At 43.5% G+C, this 22024-nt stretch overlaps 1 protein-coding gene across 1 annotated transcript in view; it reads right to left on the bottom strand.

Annotated features, from left to right (window-relative positions):
• Nucleotides 1–17462, bottom strand: part of ADAM19 (ADAM metallopeptidase domain 19) — a 112890-nt gene extending 95428 nt beyond the window's left edge. Inside the window, exons 1-3 of the mRNA XM_030213099.1 lie at nucleotides 17304–17462; nucleotides 13769–13863; nucleotides 7135–7205 (exon numbers count right to left, since the gene is read on the bottom strand). Coding sequence (XP_030068959.1) covers nucleotides 7135–7205; nucleotides 13769–13863; nucleotides 17304–17439 — 302 coding nt within the window. The 5' untranslated portion in view covers nucleotides 17440–17462. The remainder of the gene's footprint in view (nucleotides 1–7134; nucleotides 7206–13768; nucleotides 13864–17303) is intronic.
• Nucleotides 17463–22024: the final 4562 nt, after the last annotated feature.

A 22024-nucleotide genomic window follows, 5' to 3' on the forward strand; every position in this document is an offset into this window, starting at 1 on the left:
AAACTTTCTATTTAGACAAAAATTAAACTGAACCCCCAATGCCAGACTCTGCATACAATGCAACGCCACAGAAACAGAAAATGTCTCCTAGTACTGTGCAAAATATAAAGACAGCAGATGTAAATTTGAAAAAACTAACAAATACCAATCACCACTTTACAAATTAACAAATAGAAATAAAACAAATACAGAAAATAAAATAATACCATTTTATTGGACTAATACATTTAACTTCCAGAGGCCAAAATCTCCTTCCTCAGGTCAATACAGTATAGTGCTGTTACAGTATCCTATCCTGATCTGAGGAAGGGGGTTTTGTTCTCTGAAAGTTAAGTCAAAATGTATTAAAATTAGTCCAATAAAAAGATTACCTTATTTACATGTTCTATTTATAAACATTTATTAACACAGCTAAAATACTATATCCTAAAGCAAAATAATAAAAATATATATTTACAGTTTGTTGTCTTTGGTTTCTGCTTTCCTCATCTTCTTTTCACCGTCTTCCTTCCATCCAGCATCTGTCTTCGCTCTCTCTCTGCCATCCAGTGTCTGCCCTCTCTAATGTGCCTTCCATCCACCATCTGCCCCAGTCTGCCATCTCTCTCTCCCCCTTCCATCCACCATCTGCCCTCTCTCTCTCCTTTCCCTCCAGCATTTGCCCTCTATCTCTGCCCCTTCCATCCACTGTCTGCTCTTTCACTCCCTTCTATCCACTGTCTGCCCTTTCTCTCTGCTCCTTCGATTCACCATTTGCCCTCTCTCTTTCCCCCTCCCATCCATTCAGGGTCTGCCCTCCCTCTCACTCCCCATTCCATCCAGGATCTATCCCCCCTCTCTCAATGCCCCCTCTTTTCGGCTCCCAGTTCCCACCTGCGGCTGCCCCTAGTTCCAGATCCATTGATTCTCCCATCCACCCCTGCCCCAGGCATGACCCCATTCTCCCTCCTGCTCACTTTTCAGACCCCAGTTCCAGATCCATGCCCCTTCTCCCATCTGTCTCCCACCCAGTCCCTTCTGCCCATCCAAGTCCCCCTCACCCCATCTGTCTCCCACCCAGTCCCTTCTGCTATCCAAGTGCCCCCACCCTCACCCCATCTGTCTCCCACCCAGTCCCTTCTGCCCATCTGAGTCCCCCTCACCCCATCTGTCTCCCACCCAGTCCCTTCTGCTATCCAAGTGCCCCCACCCTCACCCTGTCTCCCACCCAGTCCCTTCTGCCCATCCGAGTCCCCCTCACCCCATCTGGCTCCCACCCAGTCCCTTCTGCTATCCAAGTGCCCCCCACCCTCACCCCATCTGTCTCCCACCCAGTCCCTTCTGCCCATCCGAGTCCCCTTCACCCCATCTGTCTCCCACCCAGTCCCTTCTGCTATCCGAGTCCCCCCCACCCTCACCCCATCTGTCCCCCACCCTCACCCTGCCTCGTCTTCTCCCTGCCACCCGGTCTTTAAAAATAAATTGCCGACGCGATAGGGAGCGCAGCACCTCGTGTGCAAGTAAAAGAAGCGGATCCGATCATCTCATTGGGCCTTCCTTCACTGTCCCGCCCTAGAGGAAATAGGAAGTTGCGTCAGAGGAGGGCGGGACAGTGAGGGAAGGCCCAATGAGATAATCGGATCCGCTTCTTTTACTTGCACACGAGGTGCTGCGCTCGCTATTCGCGTCGGCAATTTATTTTTAAAGGGCTGGTGCGGGGGAGGGGCTGCCAGGAAGAAGAGCAGCGGGAGCGGCGGCACCCCCCTTTCTGATGACACTCGGGGCGGACCGCCCCGCCCCGCCCCGCCCTTGCTGGTCGGCAGCGCTTTCACTGACGCTGCTGCGACCCAGGTAAAATATTTAAAGGCCTTTGCGGCGCGGGGCGAGGGTAAGCACCGCGGCGGCGCCCTCCAGAGGTGGGCGCCCCCCTGCGGCGCTTACCTCGCTTACCGCATCGGCACGGCCCTGAGTAGGGAATAAGATACCTGGTCAGACCGAGAGGGGCAGAAGGGGACCTAGATTTATATACCAACAGTAGAATCTTGAATTGTATTCGGGAGGAAATAGGAAGCCAGTGTTCAGAAATCAGAAGAGGAGTGACATGATCAAAACATTGTGCGTTATGAAGTAATTTGACTGCTGTTGATTGGATAAATTGTAAACGTTTTATACTCTGTAAAGGCAGGCCTGCAAGAAGGGAGTTACAATAGTCCAAATGAGAAATAACCCCGTGAAGAGCATTTCTATAAAGGGTGCCTAAATTTAAGAACCAACTGCGCCACTACTTTATAGAATAGGCATAGTTATGCACGTGAATGACATCACAAATTGACATTTATGTGTGTATGCGCTAGGCGCTAGTCTATAAAATTGGCATACGAGTCACATGGGGCTGAATTCTATATATGGCACCAAAACATTTGGCACTGAAAAAAGCACTATTCTATAAACCGCACTTAAAGTTAGGCGAAGTTTATAGATTAGCGCTTACACCCAGGAATCGCAGCTAACTTTAGGTGTGGCCATTTGCACCAACTAAAATGTGGTACAAATGTACGCACCTAAATTAGACATTTCCATCTTATTCTATAGCACACCTTAATTTTAGGAATGCCTCTGTTCTGCCCATGACCCTCTCATTTCTGCACCCCCTTTTTGAACTTGTGCCTAAATTTACATGCATATATTTCAATTAAATCTAATTAGTGCCAAAAATTGGTTATTAAGCCAATTATTGGTGCTAATTAGCTCATTGTTCAAATAAATTGCATATGCAAACTGGGCATGCGCCCAAATTTACGCACTCAATTTTTAGCAACTTTTATAGAATTTGGGGGATGGTGTGTACCAAGATATGCCCCAGATTCTATAAAGGTCATCCAATCTTACACATCATAATTTGGGTGCAATCCTGAGATGCACGTGCAACTTACTTGGTTAATGAACCAATTAATGGCAATAATTGGGTGCCAACAATTATTGGTGTTAATTGGCACCAATAAAATTGCACGTGAATCTGGCTGCGCGTTATTCTATAAGGCAGTGTGCCTAGCTCCCATAGTGCATATCTAAACCCATTTATTTATGCCGACGACATCACAATCTCTATTCCTTTTTCAACTGACCTTAGCGAGATCCATGCGGAAATACGTCTCGGACTACAAACTATGCTTAACTGGGCCAACTCCTTTCAGCTAAGGCTCAATACTGAGAAAACCCATTGCCTCATTCTCTCCTCCCCTTATAGCAAATACGCCCCACAAGCTTTAATTACTCCAGAGCTTACCCTCCCCATCTCTGAATCCCTGAAAATCTTAAGAGTGATAGTTGATCTAAACCTTACGCTAGAGCAGCATACGACTTCTACCGTCAGAAGCATGTTCTTCACTCTTTGGAAACTTAAACGTATAAAACCATACTTTCCTAGAGGTGTCTTTCGCACTTTAGTGCAATCACTGGTCCTTAGCCGCCTTGACTATTGCAATGGCATCTATTCAGGGTGCAGAGATGTGCTCCTGAAAAAACTACAGATGGCTCAGAATACTGCTGCCAGGCTAATTTATGGTGCAACTAGATTTGAAAGTGCAAGACCATTGCGAGAGAAACTGCACTGGCTTCCCGTCAAGGACCGTATCACTTTTAAAATTTGCGCCCTAGTACATAAAATCATCTACGGCGAAGCCCCAGCATACATGGACACCTTGATCAACTTGCCACCAAGGAACACACACAAGTCTGCGTGATTGTACTTAAACCTCCATTACCCAGTATATTCTGGACTTAAATACAAAAGAACCTACGCATCAACTTTCTCCTGCACTAGTGCCCATCTCTGGAATGATCTACCTAAGCTAGTGAAATTCACCACTGATCATCCTACCTTCAAAAAGCGCCTCAAGACCTTTCTATTCGGCAAAGCGTATACACCACTACCGTCTGGCATCTCTAACTTCTGAACTGTCTTCCCCGCTGTCATATTACCACCTCTGCTTTTTCTCTTTCTCTTCACCTCACTTCTGCCCTTTCCCATTATACTTCTAGAACATTAATTGTTTTGACCTTGCCTGCTGTATGTTTATGTAGATTGTTGTAATCAACATTGGGTCTACCCTTGGGTGGGAAATTGTGGGATATAAGTGCTGTAAATAAATAAATAAAATTACAGAACACTGGGTCAGTGAACCAGCATTTACACCAGGTTTCAGCAGGCATAGGTCTTGCACCCATACTTAGGCACGAGATCCGCACTTAAGCACTAGTTTATTAAGGGTGCGTACCCTTAAGGAGTGGATGAGTAGCCTAGTGGTTAGTGCAGTGGACCTTGATCCTGTGGAACTGAGTTCAATTCCCACTGCAGCTCCTTGTGACTCTGGGCAAGTCACCTAACCCTCCATTGCCCCTGGTACAAAATAAGTACCTGAATATATGTAAACTGCTTTGAATATAGTTGCAAAAACTTCAGAAATGTGTCAAGTCCTATTTCCCCTTTCCCTATTTGAGATTCTACATGGAATGTTGCTATTCCACTAGCAACATTCCATGTAGAAACCTGCCCTTGCAGATCAGCAACGCAGCTGCACAGGCTTCTGTTTCTGTGCAGGACGTCAGACTCACAGAAACAGAAGCCTGTGCGGCCGCATTGCTGATCTGCAAGGGCAGGCTTCTACATGGAATGTTGCTAGTGGAGGAGTAGCCTAGTGGTTACTGCAGTGGACTTTGATCCTGGGGAACTGAGTCTGATTCCCACTGCAGCTCCTTGTGACTCTGGGCAAGTCACTTAACCCTCCAATGCCCCTGATACAAAATAAGTACCTGAATATATGTAAACCGCTTTGAATGTAGTTGCAAAAATCTCAGAAAGGCGGTATATCAAGTCCCATTTCCCTTTCCCTTTACAGAATAGCACTAAGTGCTGATTTTTTTTCTAGCACCTAATTTGGAGTGCCATTTATAAAATCCAGCTCATGGGGATGTCATGGGCATTCTGCCTAGCAATGCACACATCTTATAGAATAGTATCAGATGCATGCATTGCAAGGCATAAGCTGTCGTGACTGTGTCACGCACCAACACAGCTTTGCGTACTGTTCTATAATGAGTTGGGCATGCCTTAACACCATTATTGAACTGATGCTCAGCATGCTTCTTAATCACATCTATACTTAGGAAGCACTGTATAGAATTGCCCCTTGCATGCCCAGAAGCTATACTTAAGTTGGCAGGATTCATGTAAGTTATTGCTCTGCTGCTCTTTAATTTGATTTCACACCATTGTCCCCTGAGTTGTGGCACCTTGAAAGACCACCTGACAGAAACCTTTTAAGTCAATATAAAACAAAGGTATATTTTTTAAACCAACACTTATGTTGTTTTTCATTCAGCAACTAAAACTAATAGGACAGCAAGTTAGTTAAAAAAATATAAAGTAACAGAATCTGGCCACTATTACAAATCCAGATGGTACCATCAACCAAATAGAGAACCGTTACACAGCCCAACGAGTTCTTTCACAGTCAAAATACCTTACTAACAAACTATGACATCACAATCTGAGCAAGATCTCTTTGTTCCACACATAAGCATTAGATGAACAGAAAGGTTTCTTTCTTTACAACATCCGTAAAATCCGCCCCTTTCTTTCCGAGCACTCTACCAAAACCCTCATCCACACCCTTGTCACCTCTCGTTTAGACTACTGCAATCTGCTTCTTGCTGGCCTCCCACTTAATCACCTCTCCCCCCTCCAGTCAGTTCAAAACTCTGCTGCCCGTCTCGTCTTCCGCCAGGGTCGCTTTACTCATACTCAGTGCATTTTTTCTTGCGAAAAAGGTGCTGGTACTCAAATGCCAGGCCACCCTTCAGGGGTGGAGTGATCACTGAGGGACCCACCCCACAATATTCAAACCCCCTGCAAACGTTCACAGAATCTATGACAAGGCAGAATTGATGTGTAGAGCCTGAGCTCTTTCATTAAAACGTGGGGTCCATGGGTCAATTTTAGCAGACAATGGAAAAGGTGCCGGTACTCAGTACCCCCAAGTACCCCCTCAAAAAAAGCCCTGCTCATACTACCCCTCTCCTCAAGACCCTTCACTGGCTCCCTATCCGTTTTCGCATCCTGTTCAAACTTCTTCTACTAACCTATAAATGTACTCACTCTGCTGCTCCCCAGTATCTCTCCACACTCGTCCTTCCCTACACCCCTTCCCGTGCACTCCGCTCCATGGATAAATCCTTCTTATCTGTTCCCTTCTCCACTACTGCCAACTCCAGACTTCGCGCCTTCTGTCTCGCTGCACCCTACGCCTGAAATAAACTTCCTGAGCCCCTACGTCTTGCCCCATCCTTGGCCACCTTTAAATCTAGACTGAAAGCCCACCTCTTTAACATTGCTTTTGACTCGTAATCACTCGCCTCCACCTACCCTCCTTTCTTCCTTCCCGTTCACATTAATTGTTTTGTCTATTAGATTGTAAGCTCTTTGAGCAGGGACTGTCTTTCTTCTATGTTTGTGCAGCGCTGCGTATGCCTTGTAGCGCTATAGAAATGCTAAATAGAATAGAAATAGAAGATCTCGTTCCAGCTCTCTCAACAAATGCTACTGATACACTCGCTATTATCACAGGACATGTTTATCCACTCCTACCCTAGGTAAGATTATATTCAAGCATCTTTCTGACCTCAATGCAATTCTCTTTAACTAGTCCCTTATTTTCTTACTCCATCTTATCTATCTATATGTTCCATGTTTGCTTACACCCTATGCTGACTATTAAAATGTTTTATTGTGACATTATAATGTAACATACTATACCATACTTTGTATTGTTGTTTGAATATTGTTACTGCTGTAACTGTCTATGGCTTATGTTTGATTTATATTTGCTGTACACCGCCTTGAGTGAATTCCTTCAAAAAGGTGGTAAACAAATCCTAATAAATAAATAAAATCACGACCACAAGAACTGCTCTCGGTTTTAATTCTGAGTCTTCCACTAGCAGTGCACACAATCCTGGTCCTAAGCAGATTGCTGACACAGCTGGTGATCTATACTGTGGATGTTACAGAGTTCAGCCTGTATAGTACTCATGTGTATGCAGTACTTATTGTCTCAGTCCATTTTTTTTTAATATACAAGATTATTGGATACTTACTCATTCTTCTCAAGATCAAGGATGATGTCTCTCCCTTCTGCTGTTACCTGGACTTGAGCCCGGAGTGGATGCTAAATGAATGCAAGATACCATGTGCTACTTACAAACAGCAGAAACTCCAGATTTATAGCAATTAATACATGAGACTAAAGACCTACAGCCTGAGAGCTGAGTTATAACCAGAGTTTCATGCAGGCTGGGAAAGGCTGAAATGATTGGCCACTTGAGATTCTGCTGCACACTAAGCTGGCAATTCTGTAAAGTGATGCTTAATGTTTGGTGTCACAAAGAGGCACGCTTGGTACCAATTCAATAATGGTTTCAGGGTGCACCTAAATCATTATAGAATAATGGCATACATCCACTTTAACATACATAATGGTAGACGCAGTAACTTATGACCAGTGGCGTAGCTACGTGGGGCCACGGGGGCCTGGGCCCCCCGTAGATTTGGCCCTAGACCCCCTGCTGACCACTCTCTCGACCCCCCTCCCACCGCCAATGCCCCGCGCCGTCGGCTACCTTTGCTGGCAGGGAACCCTAACCCCTACCAGCCGAGGTCCTTTTCTTCCGGCGCAAGGCTTTGCTCTGTTTCTGTGAGTCTGACGTCCTGCACGTAACAGAAACAGAACGAAGTCTTTCGCCAGAAGAAGAGGACCTCGGCTGGTGGGGGTTGGGGTCCTCCGCCAGCAAAGGTAGGCGGCGGCGGGGGAGGGTTGGCGGCAGGAGGGGGGGTCGAGAAGGTCGTCGGCAGGAGGGGAGTCAAAGTTGGTGGTGGTGGCGGCGGCAGCGGCGGGGGGTGTCAAAAATGGGGGGTGGCAGCGCCAGGGGGGGCTAAAATGTGCCCCCTCACCTCGGGCTCTGGACCCCCCTCCCGCCGGTCTGGCTACACCCCTGCTTATGACATGACAATGGCAGGTGTGCCTTGTAGTACGCGCAAATGACAGCATTCTATAAATTGTGCGCATCACTAGGTGACATGCCCAGGACACACCCATGCTCCTCCAATGTTAACGCTCCCGTTGCAGTTCTGCACTACCCCCCAAATTCTATATACGGTGCTCAAAATTGCGTGAGCAGACTTGGGCACATGCCCAATTTTTATGCACAATTTAACTGGATAATGAGCCAATGAGCGCCACTAATTTGGCGCTAACAATAATTGGCACTAATTGGCATCAATTTGAATTTATGCACGCACCTTTCTAATCAGTATTCTATAAAGATACACACTGTGAGCACTCTGGAGGGCTGGTACGAGGGAGAGGGGATAGTGGTTCTTTCAGCCGGCATCATCCCCGGTCATTCAGCCCAGCTAGGAGAGCAGGGCGCCCTCTAGGGATCAAACTGCCAGGGAAAGCTGTAATGCAGGAGAAAAACTACACTCCCCAGAAGCCAGTGCAGAGTCAGCTGAACTCTCAGGAGGGGGAGGGTGGAATGACTGATTGGGAGATGAGGTCTGATCCTGGAGATGGGGAACAGCTGGTGGAGCTTGGGGAGGAGGAGGAGATGGAGTGGAATAAAGTAGAGGTAGAAGGAGAAGGTAAAGGGGAATGTATGGAGGTGGGTGGTTTGGCTCTAACCCGTGCAGACAGGGTGAGAGCTTTTGTGGCCTCAGCATTGCCCCGGTTGTGGAGTTGGGGGAAGCTGGGAGCAAAGCAGTGGGGGAGCAACTGGAAAGCACAACTTGCTACCATATTGGCTGTTCCCAAGAGGTAGTGCTGTGAAAGGGGGGGGGAAGGGTTTTAAGACAGAAAGGCATGTGCATTTTGGGGGAACTTAAAACTGTAGGAGGTGAGAGAGGAGGTGGTTCCAGCTAAATCTCCAAAACTATCTGCGGTGAAGATAGTGTGGCTGGAGGTTTGGGGAGGGAGAATTTAAAACAAAAGCCTGTAATTGAAAATGGATTAAAGTTTGCTGATAGTTGGAGGTGTTTAGACAAGGCTGACATCTGTAACAATAAAGAACTTGGATTGCTCTTTCTGCTGGAGTGGGACTGATTTTCTCAGCAGCTGGCAAGGTGGAGAGGGAGAGCAAATGAAAGTGCGGTGGCTGGCTAGGAAAGCAGACGGAAGCCAGTGAAAGCTAAGCAGGGTCAACCCCGGCTCCCACCTGGAAGGGAGACCTGGTTACAACACATACATTTTTAAGCACGCATCCAAAAGGATGGCCGTGGGAGAGGCATTGGTAGGTCAGTGGAACTCCTAGAATTTGTGCACAGTGTTATAGAATAAGGTGTGAGGATTTACACCAGGTTTCAGTTGGTATAAATCATTGTGCTTTTCTATAAACAGCACCCAACTCGGAGCACCATTTGTAAATTAGCGCTTAGCACTCATTTTTTTTTTTTTGGTATCCATATTTGAGCATCCTTTACTGAATTTAGCCCTATGCAACTTAGGTACACCATTTATAGAGTAACACCTAGCATCTATGAGTATAAATGCCAATTGGTGATGTTATTTACGCACATAGGTATGCCTATTCTATAAACTACACACCTCCAAGGACAGTAAGGTCTTCCCAAGGGGTATCCCTAACCACACCCTCTCCAAAAGATATTACATGACGTGATACCCCCAAGCGAGCCTTCTCCAGAGTAGACCCCACCCTGAAGGGCTCCGCTTAACATAAGACTATCTCTACTTCAGGAAGCAGATGAAAGCTTGGCTCTTCATCCAGGCCTTTAATAGAAGAATAACTAAGGAGCCCTTTTACAAAGGCGCAGTAGGCTCTACGTGAATGCAGCATGTGCCAAAATGAGGCTACCACCAGCCTAGTGTGCCCCCTGGTGGTAATTTCGGATATGGCGTTCACCCATACCGCCAGGACAAATTATTTTTTTATTTCATACCACATGTGGTGTTTCTGGCATTAATCAACAGTTGGCTTACACTGACCAGTCATCGCATGTGTAGTGCATGAGCTCTTACCGCTAGATGAATGGGTGGCGTTAAGGGCTCAGGCCGTAAATAGGTGCGTGCTGATTTCAATTTTACCGCAGGCCCTTTTCCTGACCCATTGAAACTTTCCCACCTCAGGCCACATTTTGCCACAGCTTAGTAAAAGGACCCTTAACTTCTTAGTCTCACACATACACAAGGAGTGACACAGGTTGCACATACTGCAGCAGGACAACTTTATCCACTCCTACCCTAGCTGCGATAACATTTAACCATCTCTCTGACCTCATGTGCACCTTTCTTTAAATTAGTCCTCTTACTCTCTATGTGTTCCATCTTTGCTTATACCCTACACTCTCTATTAAAATGTTCTATTACGTATTGTGTTGACACTGTAAGTAGTATATACTATGCCATACTTTGTATTGTTATATGAATAACTTTATTGCTGTAATTGTCTATTTCTTATGTTTGATTTATTCTTACTGTAAACCACCTTGAGTGAATTATTTCTAAAAGGCGTTAAATAAATCCTAATAAATAAAAATTAATTAATTAATTGTGTGCAAATGATGCCTAAATGTAGGTGCCCTTTATAGAATTGCCCTTTTTAATCTTTCCCATATGGATTTCTCCCATATAGAGGATAAAACTATTTAGCTGGGTATATGGTCTGCCTCTGCCTGTCTAAAAAACTGAGAACACAGCTGAACGGCTGATTTACAATGCTGCTAAATTTGAACGGGCATCTCCACTATTAATAAGATTACACTGACTTCCAATAAAAGCCATATCTGTTTTTTAAATTTGTATTCAAAATATTATGGGGACCTTTTACAAAGGCGCAACAGCATTTTTAGTGCATGCTAAAAATAAGTGTGTGCTAAACGCTAGAGATAATCATGCGATAATCATTAGAGCACACTACAAATGCTACTGCACCTTTGTAAAAAGACCCCTCTATGGGATGGCACCGAGCCACATGCTTAATTTGAGAGACCTTCCTACAAGAAATGCCATACCAGGCACTAGATACTTTCTTATTCTCCATTTCCCCAATTGGAAGTATATCAGATTCAAATCAACTCTCACTAGCGGCTTCCCTTACCTAGCCACAAAACGGTGGAATACACTCCCAAAGGGAATGAGACATACAAATAATTACCTACTATTCTGGAAATCTTTAAAAGCCTTTTTATTCAAAAAGTTCCTATCACAGGATGCCAATTAACTGTCTAAAAATTAAATATAGTTCTTAAAATAAAGTATCTGTTACAAACTGCTCTAAAAGCATTAAAACAACTGTTCACTTTTTCTTGATTCTATGTGTATTTGTAAAGCCACATTGAACTGATATTACTTTTCAGCAAATGTGGGATAGACATACCAATGAATAAATAAACGTTATGTGGGTTTTCATAGTGCACATTCTATTAGCTGGGTTTGAAGACACATTCCTGGAAGCAGGCTTGGGTTGGGAGTGGGAAACCCAACATGAACACATGAAAGTTTTGAAAGTAGGATGTGATAGTTATGCAGTAACTTTTATCATTAAAAGCAACCACAACCTCTGCAACTATCCAAGCTATCTGAAAATTGTCCCCTCTTGTCTTTATCAGAAAAATATTTAGCAAAGTTATACTCAGACATTATTGCCTGGCTTAACCCAGTTGCAGTGAGATTTTCAATGGCAGACATTTTTAAATTAAGAGACAATCTTGAACATATGATTACAGTTAGGGGTATGGTTAATTACTTATAGTCCATCTTTATCCAAGGCAGATTACAAAATCACATAAATAATAATACAGACAAATAACATGAATCCAGACATTAATGGTCCTTACTGCAGTAATTCTGTGACAGTGCAGCCTACTGATGCAGGAGATTAGGTTTTGCAGTAAAATGTCCCTCCGGTCATTCAGACAGTCTCACTTCAGCATGACAAAATTTTTATTCCTTTATTTGCAGAAATGTGATATACTCCCAGTCGTATTTAGGAGCCAAAAACTATGTGTAAATTCCACCCGGATCTTTGTTATAGTGATTTTTTTTATTAAAATCTTGAAATTCCAATTTAAAAAAATGTCACCCAGAAAGAATGACTATGCATCTTTAGAGACTGTGCTTCTCTGTATAATTACCTTTTCATTGTAGCCCCAGTTCAGATATTACTGAAATTTTAGAAGTTTGGGGGTTATTAGGCCCCCTCGTAGACAGAGGTCGGCCAATATCTAGCGCTATTTAACCAGCCAGGAATGGTTCCTGGCTAGTTTAACACTTAGGTGTCCTTTTACAAAGGTGTGCTGAATAATGGCTTGCGTTAGTGTGGGCATGGGTTTTGGGCGTGTGCCGAACCATTTTTCAGCCCGCCTGTAAAAAAGGCCTTTTTAAAATTTTTGCCAAAAAATGGACGTGCGACAAAATCAAAATTGCCCTATGTCCATTTTGGGTTTGCGACCTTACTGCCACCCATTGACCTAGTGGTAAACACTGATGTGGTAATTGGGCGGTAATGACCTACGCATGTCAAATGCCACTTGGCACACACCTGATACGCGGTCCAAAAATAAAAATTATTTTTCAAATGCGCATATCAGATGCAAGCCAAAAATGAAATTACCGCAAGAGCCACGCGGTAGCCGGGCGGTAACTCGACACATTTTGGGTGTGAATAGACGCTTACGTGACTTAGTAAAAAGGCCACTTAACCAGCTAAGCCGTAATATTCTGCGTGAGATAGCCAGTTATATCTGCTGAATATTGCTGCTTAGTGCATAGCGGCTAACCGGGTATATTGCGTAATATAACTGGTTAGCCACAAATATTCAGCATATTGCCAGCTAAGTTTAATGACAAAATAGAATCATCTAAATAACAGTCCTATCTTTGCTGCTATAAACTTAACTGGCCAGCGCTGAATATTAACTTGGCAGGTTAAGTTTAAACCACCTGAAACTACCACCCCCCTCTGCCCCCCCGGATATTCAATGTCGGTCACTGGAAACAGCCCAGCATTGAATTTCTAGGCTCAGTGCCGATCGCAGGACTTAGCCAGCCTGCCTTCTGAAAGCTGAATATCAGCCGGAGTGTAGATAATACTCTATGAACCTGATCACATTCATTGCTGTAGAGAGATGACTTGTCATTGCAGGGATGCTAAGATATCTTTGAATGATGTCACATGGAATTAAAGCAGGTGAAGAATTAATTCCAATTTTTAGTCAGCCCAGTGATTCAGCACGAATGTCCTGTCAGACAGTGTCATCTGGGCTCATGCATGGGAGGAAGTGACATGCTCAGGTCCAGGTTGGGAGAGATCACTGCTACAACTGCAGTGACTCCTGCTGAATGAAGAATGGTACTGTGAGGGTAAATCACAGAGGAAATTTCCCTCAGCCCTCATAGTCAACAAGGAACTTTGCGACACCTGGCTGGGAAAGGAAGATAATATATAAACTGGGAAAATGAGAATGAGAAAAACAGAAGCCTCCCCATTTCTCAGGACTCAACAATAGCTAGTGAAATTTAAATCACAAAAACTTGTGTTTGTATTCTTCTAAAACATTGCTTTCCTTCAACTTTCCAAAACAAAAACTAAACTAAAATAAATAAATATAGGAGCGTTAACCTGCAATATGTAAGAGGAAACAGATTTGATGATAGTTAAAGACGAAACACACAGAGAAGGAGGTTTTCCACACCTCTGTGTGGTCTATACTAAGCTTCACCTTGTAGTGAGCACTGTTCCTTGAGGTCCCTGTTCCCAGCCAGCGAGGGATTGTCACCTCATATTCTGAAACATGATCAGCATCACTGGGACCTCCTAATGAACACAAAACAGCTTTAAAAATCACAGCAATAAAAAAAAGAGAAAGAATGAGTGTCTTAAATTCTATATGGATCAGCCTCTAGGTGCTAAATTCAAATATTTCAATATTATTATTTAAAACAAAAATGCATAAATAGATTAATTGCACAGGCTGTACATAACATTCCCAAATGTCAAGCCCAGATCATTTAAGTGCCTTTGGACTGCCCACACAATAGCCAATTTCAACTTTAGTGGTGGAGTGTGGTAGCCGTTTTAGTCCACTCTTAAGGTTATCAATAGAAATCAAACAAAATAAAACATGGAAAAGAAAATAAGATGATACCTTTTTTATTGGACATAACTTAATACATTTCTTGATTAGCTTTCGAAGGTTGCCCTTCTTCGTCAGATCGGAAATAAGCAAATGTGCTAGCTGACAGTGTATATAAGTGAAAACATTCAAGCATTACTATGACAGTCTGACAGGGTGGGAGGATGGGGGTGGGTAGGAGGTATGCATGGGGACATCAAAGCATATCATTGATATTCTAACAGGATGGGTGTGGATAGGTGAGGGGTGGGGTGATCAACAGAGACATACAGCTTTATGGTTTATAATGGGCTAGGAACCCCAGATCCTTGTTAAGTCCTTTCTGTTGGGTGTTAAAATATTCAATCATTCTGACTTCAAAGGTCTTACGTTCTTGTATGGTTTTAAAGTTACCTTTCAGTATTCTCACTGTGAAATCACTGGTACAGTGTCCTGGTTCTGTGAAGTGCTGTCCCACCGGGGTGGGGGCCCTACTGGCTGTATTGTTCATGTGATGTCTATGTAAATTGAATCTTGTCTTAAGCATCTGGCCTGTTTCTCCAATATAGCATCCTTCATTACATTTTTTACACTGAATGATATATACCACATTGGAAGATGAGCAAGTGAAAGATCCCTTTATGTTGAATATCTTTCCTTTGTGGATGACTTTGGGGTCCTGTGAAATATTTTGGCATAGTTTGCAACTGGATAAATTACAGGGAAGTGTGCCCTTCTGTTCCTTTTCAGTCTGTGATGGAAGTTTACTTCTGATTAGCAAGGATCTGGGGTTCCTAGCCCATTATAAACCATAAAGCTGTATGTCTCTGTTGATCACCCCACCCCTCACCTATCCACACCCATCCTGTTAGAATATCAATGATATGCTTTGATGTCCCCATGCATACCTCCTACCCACCCCCATCCTCCCACCCTGTCAGACTGTCATAGTAATGCTTGAATGTTTTCACTTATATACACTGTCAGCTAGCACATTTGCTTATTTCCGATCTGACGAAGAAGGGCAACCTTCGAAAGCTAATCAAGAAATGTATTAAGTTATGTCCAATAAAAAAGGTATCATCTTATTTTCTTTTCCATGTTTTATTTTGTTTGATTTCTATTGATAAACTTTAGTGGTTAGAGAGGACATGCCAGATCAGAGTAGCTGAAAATTCCCTCAGGGCTCTCAACTGGTTAATTGGCTTTGAGTATATTCATTCTCTCATTCTCTCTCTCTCTCTCTCTCTCTCTCTCTCTCTCTCTCTCTCTCTCTCTCTCTCTCTCTCTATATATATATATATATATATATATATATATATATATATATAGGTGATTGTGATATAAGCACATTTTCTGCCATTTGCACTAATATTCTGTAATTACCTTTACAGAATATTAGTGCAAATGGCAGAAAATGTGCTTATATCACAATCACTTACACCAGCCCTATGCCTGGTATAAATACTCACACCTAGAAGTTAGCCAGAGCACATGTAAACAATAGAATGCTATCATTTATGTATGTATTTACATGCTCCACCCATATTCCACCCAGTCTTCACCCATGTGCATGCCTTTATGGTGCATACTTTTCTGCTAGTTGGTATTATATAAGGGGGAAGAGAAAGAGAAATGGGACTTGATATACCACCTTTCTATGGTTTTTGCAACTACATTCAAAATGGTTTACATAGTATATACAGATACTTATTTGTACCTGGGGCAATGGAGGATTAAGTAACTTGCCCAGAGTCAGGGGGAGCTGCAGTGGGAATCAAACCCAGTTCCCAGGATCAAAGTCTGCTGCACTAACCACTAGGCTACTCCTCCACCTGTGTCCAGGTCATTTGCATAGCACCTGGACACTTACTGTTACTCATTCTGCCTAGCTAATAAATATTAATAGACTTGGCCTTCAGAAACTTGTCCATACTTTTTTTTCTAGATCCTGCTTACATTTAATCACCTCCTTACATAAATGATGATTACTGAGTTTTACAGATAGACAAATTGGTTATATAACCTTAATTCATAAGTAAGCATTTAGCTGAGCAGAAATGTCTAGGAATTTTTAAATAAAGGGATTTCTTAAATTAATGTTATATGTGGAAGTGTTCCAAATGAGAAAGCAGCGCCTATGATGTCACAGAGCTGCTTCTACTTGATTGATGATGATGACATAACAAAAGCCCTCTGACAGCTGCACAGATACAGCTGGAAACAACTGCACCAGGCGTTAGTTTGACTACTTTTGAAAAAGTAGCATTCAGCAAACACGGAATTTGAAAATGTACATGTTATGTAATCTTATATCATTTGCTATATTTATGTACTCCCTACTTCACACCAAAATAAGACAACAGGTAAAACCAGAACATTAAACACAGGAAATTGTGTGCAAATTGCAAAATTAGCCCCATCTGGAGAAATTGCACTTGAGTGAAACCAATGAAGTGGTAAACCTCAGAGTGAGGGGGAAAAATTCTTCTTTCAATTAACATTTAATTGCTAATATTTGCTCAGACAAAAGAAGAATTTTCATGCCTATTGTTTTTAATGAATAATCATTATTTATCCATCAATTTTTTATATACTGCTTTCCCAGTTTAATGGCTACAAAACAGAGATGCCGTCTCCACCTACATTTACATGCATTCTTAGTTTAATAGCTTAAAAATGTCTTGAGACATCTGAGATCTCTGGTTCAAAAATTCAGTTGTTGCAGAGACAGTCCAACCGTGGTCAATTTTTTTTAAAAAAATTATGTACAGCATGATGTCATAGCTAAGAAAGATTTCTTTCTTCTTTCTCGTCTTAGAAAAAGCATGTACTAACCTTTCCGAAAAGAAATTAAAAGCCATTCTCCATGACATCTGAACAGCGAGGGATTCAGTAACGAAAATGAAATGAAATAAAGTGGATTACAATCTGCTAGCACTGACTGAGACACTCATAATCAAGTGCTTTGGGCTGGGTCAAAGCAAGAAGGACAAATCAGTGTGTGATGCACCTAGCAGTTGAAGACAGTCAAATAAATGGCATCCTATTTCTGCAATGCTTGACTACACCGGCAACGCGTGAAATAAGATGAAGCCGATAGATTCTGGCCCCACCTGCAGGTCTTCTGCTTGCACCTTACCTGCCTGCGTGTAACCCGGCTGATCCAGCAACAGCATCTTTCCGAGCAGCAGCAGCAGCGGCCACCAGAGGTCGATTTGCAGAGCCCAGAGCAGGGGACGCCCTGCTCCCGCGGACGCCTCAGCCGCACACCTCATGCCTGCTCCGCTGCCTCCTTCCACTTCTCATCGGCTCATGTTTCTCCTGGCCAGCGATCGCCGATCGCTGCTTCCACGTTAAGAAGTTCACTGACATTTCTCTCCTCCCCCAGCAGCGCTTCCCCTTCCCTCCCCTCCCCCTCCTCTGCAGAGAAAACCCGCGGCAGTGCGCTTTGAAAACTTTCGCTCTGGGGGTGGATGGGAAAGGGGGTGACAAGGCGCCGAGAAAGGGCAATGGAGGCGGGGAGAGGGGTGCAGGCCCTGCAGGGTAGAACAATTGGATTTAACACTCCGTTTTTCCAATACAACAAACTGCTTAAGGCAGCTTACACCAGTGAAACGAATATTTATTTATTTAATAAACGCTTATAGTGTGATATATTGGTGTTTTCCTTCTTTTCTCTGTGAGGTGGGGAGGGCGTGTCTCAAGGGGGCAACTGTGAGTAGAGAGAGTTGTAATACCGTGTGAGGGGGTGTGTGTAAGAAGCTAGGGGTCCCTCTTACTAAGCCATGTAGGCGCCTACGCACGCCCAACGCCCGTCAATTTAGAGTTACCACCCGGCTACCATGTGGCCCTTGCGGTAATTTAATTTTTGACACATGTCCGCTACGTGTGCCGGAAAATAATTTTTATTTTCTGGTGGTTGGCAGAAACCGGGCGGTAATCGTCATTGTACGCGCGTGGTCGATTGGTTAACGCATGAGACCTTACCACTAAGTCAATGGCTAGCGGTGAGGTCTCCAAAATGGACGTGTGCCAATTGTTATTTTGCTGCACGTCCATTTTCTGCAAAATTTTTTTTTAAAGGCCTTTTTTACAGGTGCACTAAAAAAATGGATCTGCACGTGCCCAAAACACACACCTACGCCAGCGCTGCACATTTTTCAGCGCACCTTAGTAAAAGGACCCCTATATGAATATGGTGGAGGGATGTGTATATGTTGTTGGGGGGGGGGTGAAGATTATCTGTATATTTGTGCTTGGAGTGGGGGTGGGTGTTTGTGTATGTGCTGGGAGGAGGGTGTTGGCAGTGGGGACTGGGGATGGATGCACAGGATGGTGTTCAGTAAGTGGGATTTTCTGGATGTGTGAGGGTGCAGGAAGCTGTATGAGGTGCAGGAAGTTTCAATTAGAAGTGTTTCAATTAGAAGTGTGATGGGGGAGTGACTTGAGGAGTATCTTTACATGTGTGTGTGCATGGAATGGGGATGGCTGTGCTCAGCCTGGAGGGGAGAGAGTTAGGTATCTGTATGCATATGTTTATATGCAGGGTGATGAGTACAGGCAACAGAGGCCATTCACCTTATCTTTCTCTTCCTTTCCCCTCCCCCTTACTCTGGTTGGGTGGGTGGGATGAGTGTAGGATTCTATGAATAGTAACTGTGTGAGGAAGGGAGAGAGGAGAGGGGCAGTGCAGTTCAGCCCCATCCTCTGCCCTCCCTTTTCTTTTCCTTCCATCTTCACTCTTTTCCTTTCTCCCTTTTTCCTCTTCTCTCTTGTCTTCTTACCTCTCCTTTCTGGCTGGCACTTACATTCAGGCTGCACAATGGAAGTGGAAACCCTACCAGTGCTTTATCCCATAGTAACATAGTAAATGGCGGAAGATAAAAGATCAGCATGATCCATCTGGAGTTGTACCTGCCGCTCTGTGCAGGTGGTTACCCCTTCTATGCTTTTGTTTAAGGTTGTAGCTGTGGGCAGACACTTGGTGGATGCATGGAATGCCCTCCCGCGGGAGATGGTGGAGAGGAAAACGGTAACGGAATTAAAAAATGCATGGGATAAACATAAAGGAATCCTGTTCAGAAGGAATGGCTCCTCAGAAACTTAGCAGAGATTGGGTGGCAGAGCTGGTGGTGGGAGGCGGGGCTAGTGGTTGGGAGGCAGGGCTAGTGCTGGGCAGACTTCTACAGTCTGTGCCCTGAAAATGGCAGATACAAATCAAGGTCAGGTATACACATAAAGTAGCACATATGAGTTTATCTTTTTGGGCAGACTGGATGGACCATACAGGTCTTTCTCTGCCGTCATCTACTATGTTACTATATAGTAACCAGATGGGAAGAGGGGTGGGGGGAAGAGGGGTTGGTGGTTCGGAGGCGAGAATAGGGGAGGGCAGACTTGTATGGTCTGTGCCAGAGCCAGTGATGGGAGGCGGGACAGGTGGTTGGGAGGCGGGAAAAACTGCTGGGCAGACTTGTACAGTCTGGGCCCTGGGAGAGACAGGTGCAAATCAAGGTAAGGTATACACATGAGTTTGTCTTGGGCAGACTGGATGGAACATGCAGGTCTTTTTCTGCCGTCATCTACTATGTTACTATGTTACTATGTATCTATGCGCAAGGAGTTCTGTGTTGGGCAGCATACTAAGCACCATCACTTACTGTGCTATATTTACATCTTTTTAAGAAGTATAAGAATTAAGAACCAGCTATTGATTCATTCCACTATCATCTTTAAGCGAGATCTTGTTTGGACCCCGGCCGCAGGCATATGTTTATGCTGAAACACAGCTGTGTCAGGTTCTTTCAATGTTATAGCTGCAGACAATAAAGAATCATCTGGTTCCTATATTCACTTATTACCTCCACTTTTTGTTCTATCTGTGGTTTGTTCCATCCGTGGAGGATTTTTTCTTTCTTTGTTTTGTACTGATGGACAATATTCATCACACTCCTAAACTGTCTGTTCTTGGTACGAATAATGCTGCTTTTATTTGTCTATCCTGTCTAAATAATGGAGTTCTTGTCTGTGTTAAGGAATTGTTTCAAATTGTGAATCACTATGCAGAATCTTTCAGAATAGTGGCATATCAAATGAAATTTAAACCATTAGGGAAATTTCAGTCCAAGATATTAACTTGTGTTATATGCAGTATGGTCGACTACTGTGGCAGACCTCTCAAGCAGAGAGTCTACTACTACTACTTATCATTTCTATAGTGCTACTAGACGTACGCAGTGCTGTACACTTGAACATGAAGAGACAGTCCCTGCTCGACAAAGCTTACAAAATGGCAAGACTCCCAAACACAACTCATGGATTTCATCTCAAACTCCTGCGTATCTGCCTCAAACATCCTTATACTAGGAGACATCAACCTACACATAGAAGATGACACCTTACCAAACACACGAGAATTCAAAGAATTCCTAAAACTCTGGGAACTACAAGCACCCAACATGCTACCAACCCTCGAAAAAGGACACACACTAGATATCATAACAAACAAATAACAAACAAATTCGAATCGGACTCAACTATCATACTCACTGACACAAGATGGACACCCACATTATGGTCAGACCACCATAAAGCAAATGTCACTCTTTGCTGGCGAAAAACACATTTAAACACGACCAATAACCGTGAGCGAACAACATACACAACGAGAGGAAAAATAGACCCCACAACATTCTGGCAACAGATCTATCAGAACGAATGGACAACAAACGCTGACACCATCCAATTCCTCCAAGAATGGGACGACCTATGTACAACAACATTAGACAAAATCGCCCCAATCCAAACCAGAACATCACACAGGAAAAAAGCAAACCCATGGTTCACCGAAGAGCTGAAAACACTTAAGACGCAAGTTAGAAAACTAGAACGAGCTTGGAACAAAAAGAAAGACGAACAAACACTAAACGATTGGAAACTACTTCGGAGAAAATACAAATACACCATAAAACAGACAAAAAGACTACATTACAAAACAATAATAGGACCCAACTACAAAGACACACACAAACTCTTTAACCTCGTGAACAAATTGCTAGATACCACACCAGTTACAAACAATGGCAAAGATATGCCAGACGTCGACAACCTTGCGAAGTACTTCAAGGAGAAAATTATACTACTACGACACAAAATACCCGCTAGTCCTATAGAATACGCCACTCTTCTAGATTGTCTAGATCCAGAAGAAGGAACACACCCAGCAGACAGAACCTGGACTGAATTCGAACTACTATCAGAAGACCTCATCTCTAAGACTCTCAAAAGATATGCCAAATCCAATTGCAAACTAGACACATGCCCAAATAGCCTCATGAAATCTTCTCCTCAACAATTCATAATAGACCTAACGAACCATATAAACTACATGCTACAAAACGGACTCTTCCCAAAAGAAAAAGGAAAAATCTTACTCACCCCAATTCCTAAAGATTCAAAGAAAAACACAAGCGAAATAACCAACTACAGGCCAGTAGCATCCATACCACTAATAACCAAGATAACCGAAGGAATGGTAACCAAACAACTCACAAACTATCTAAACAAACATTCAATACTGCACGATGCCCAATCAGGATTCCGGTCGAACCATAGCACTGAAACAGTATTAGTCACCCTTATGACTAAATTTAAACAAATAATAGCAACTGGCAACAATATACTCCTCCTACAATTTGACATGTCAAGCACATTTGACATGGTCGACCACGGAATCCTACTACACATACTGGAATACTTTGGCATTGGAGGAAATGTCCTGAACTGGTTCAAGGGGTTCCTAACCTTGCGTTCGTATCAAGTCACATCAAATTCAACCACGTCCAAGGCATGGACACCTGA

This window comes from Microcaecilia unicolor, chromosome 8 (genome assembly GCF_901765095.1).
Source record: "Microcaecilia unicolor chromosome 8, aMicUni1.1, whole genome shotgun sequence".
Classification (NCBI taxonomy): domain Eukaryota; kingdom Metazoa; phylum Chordata; class Amphibia; order Gymnophiona; family Siphonopidae; genus Microcaecilia; species Microcaecilia unicolor.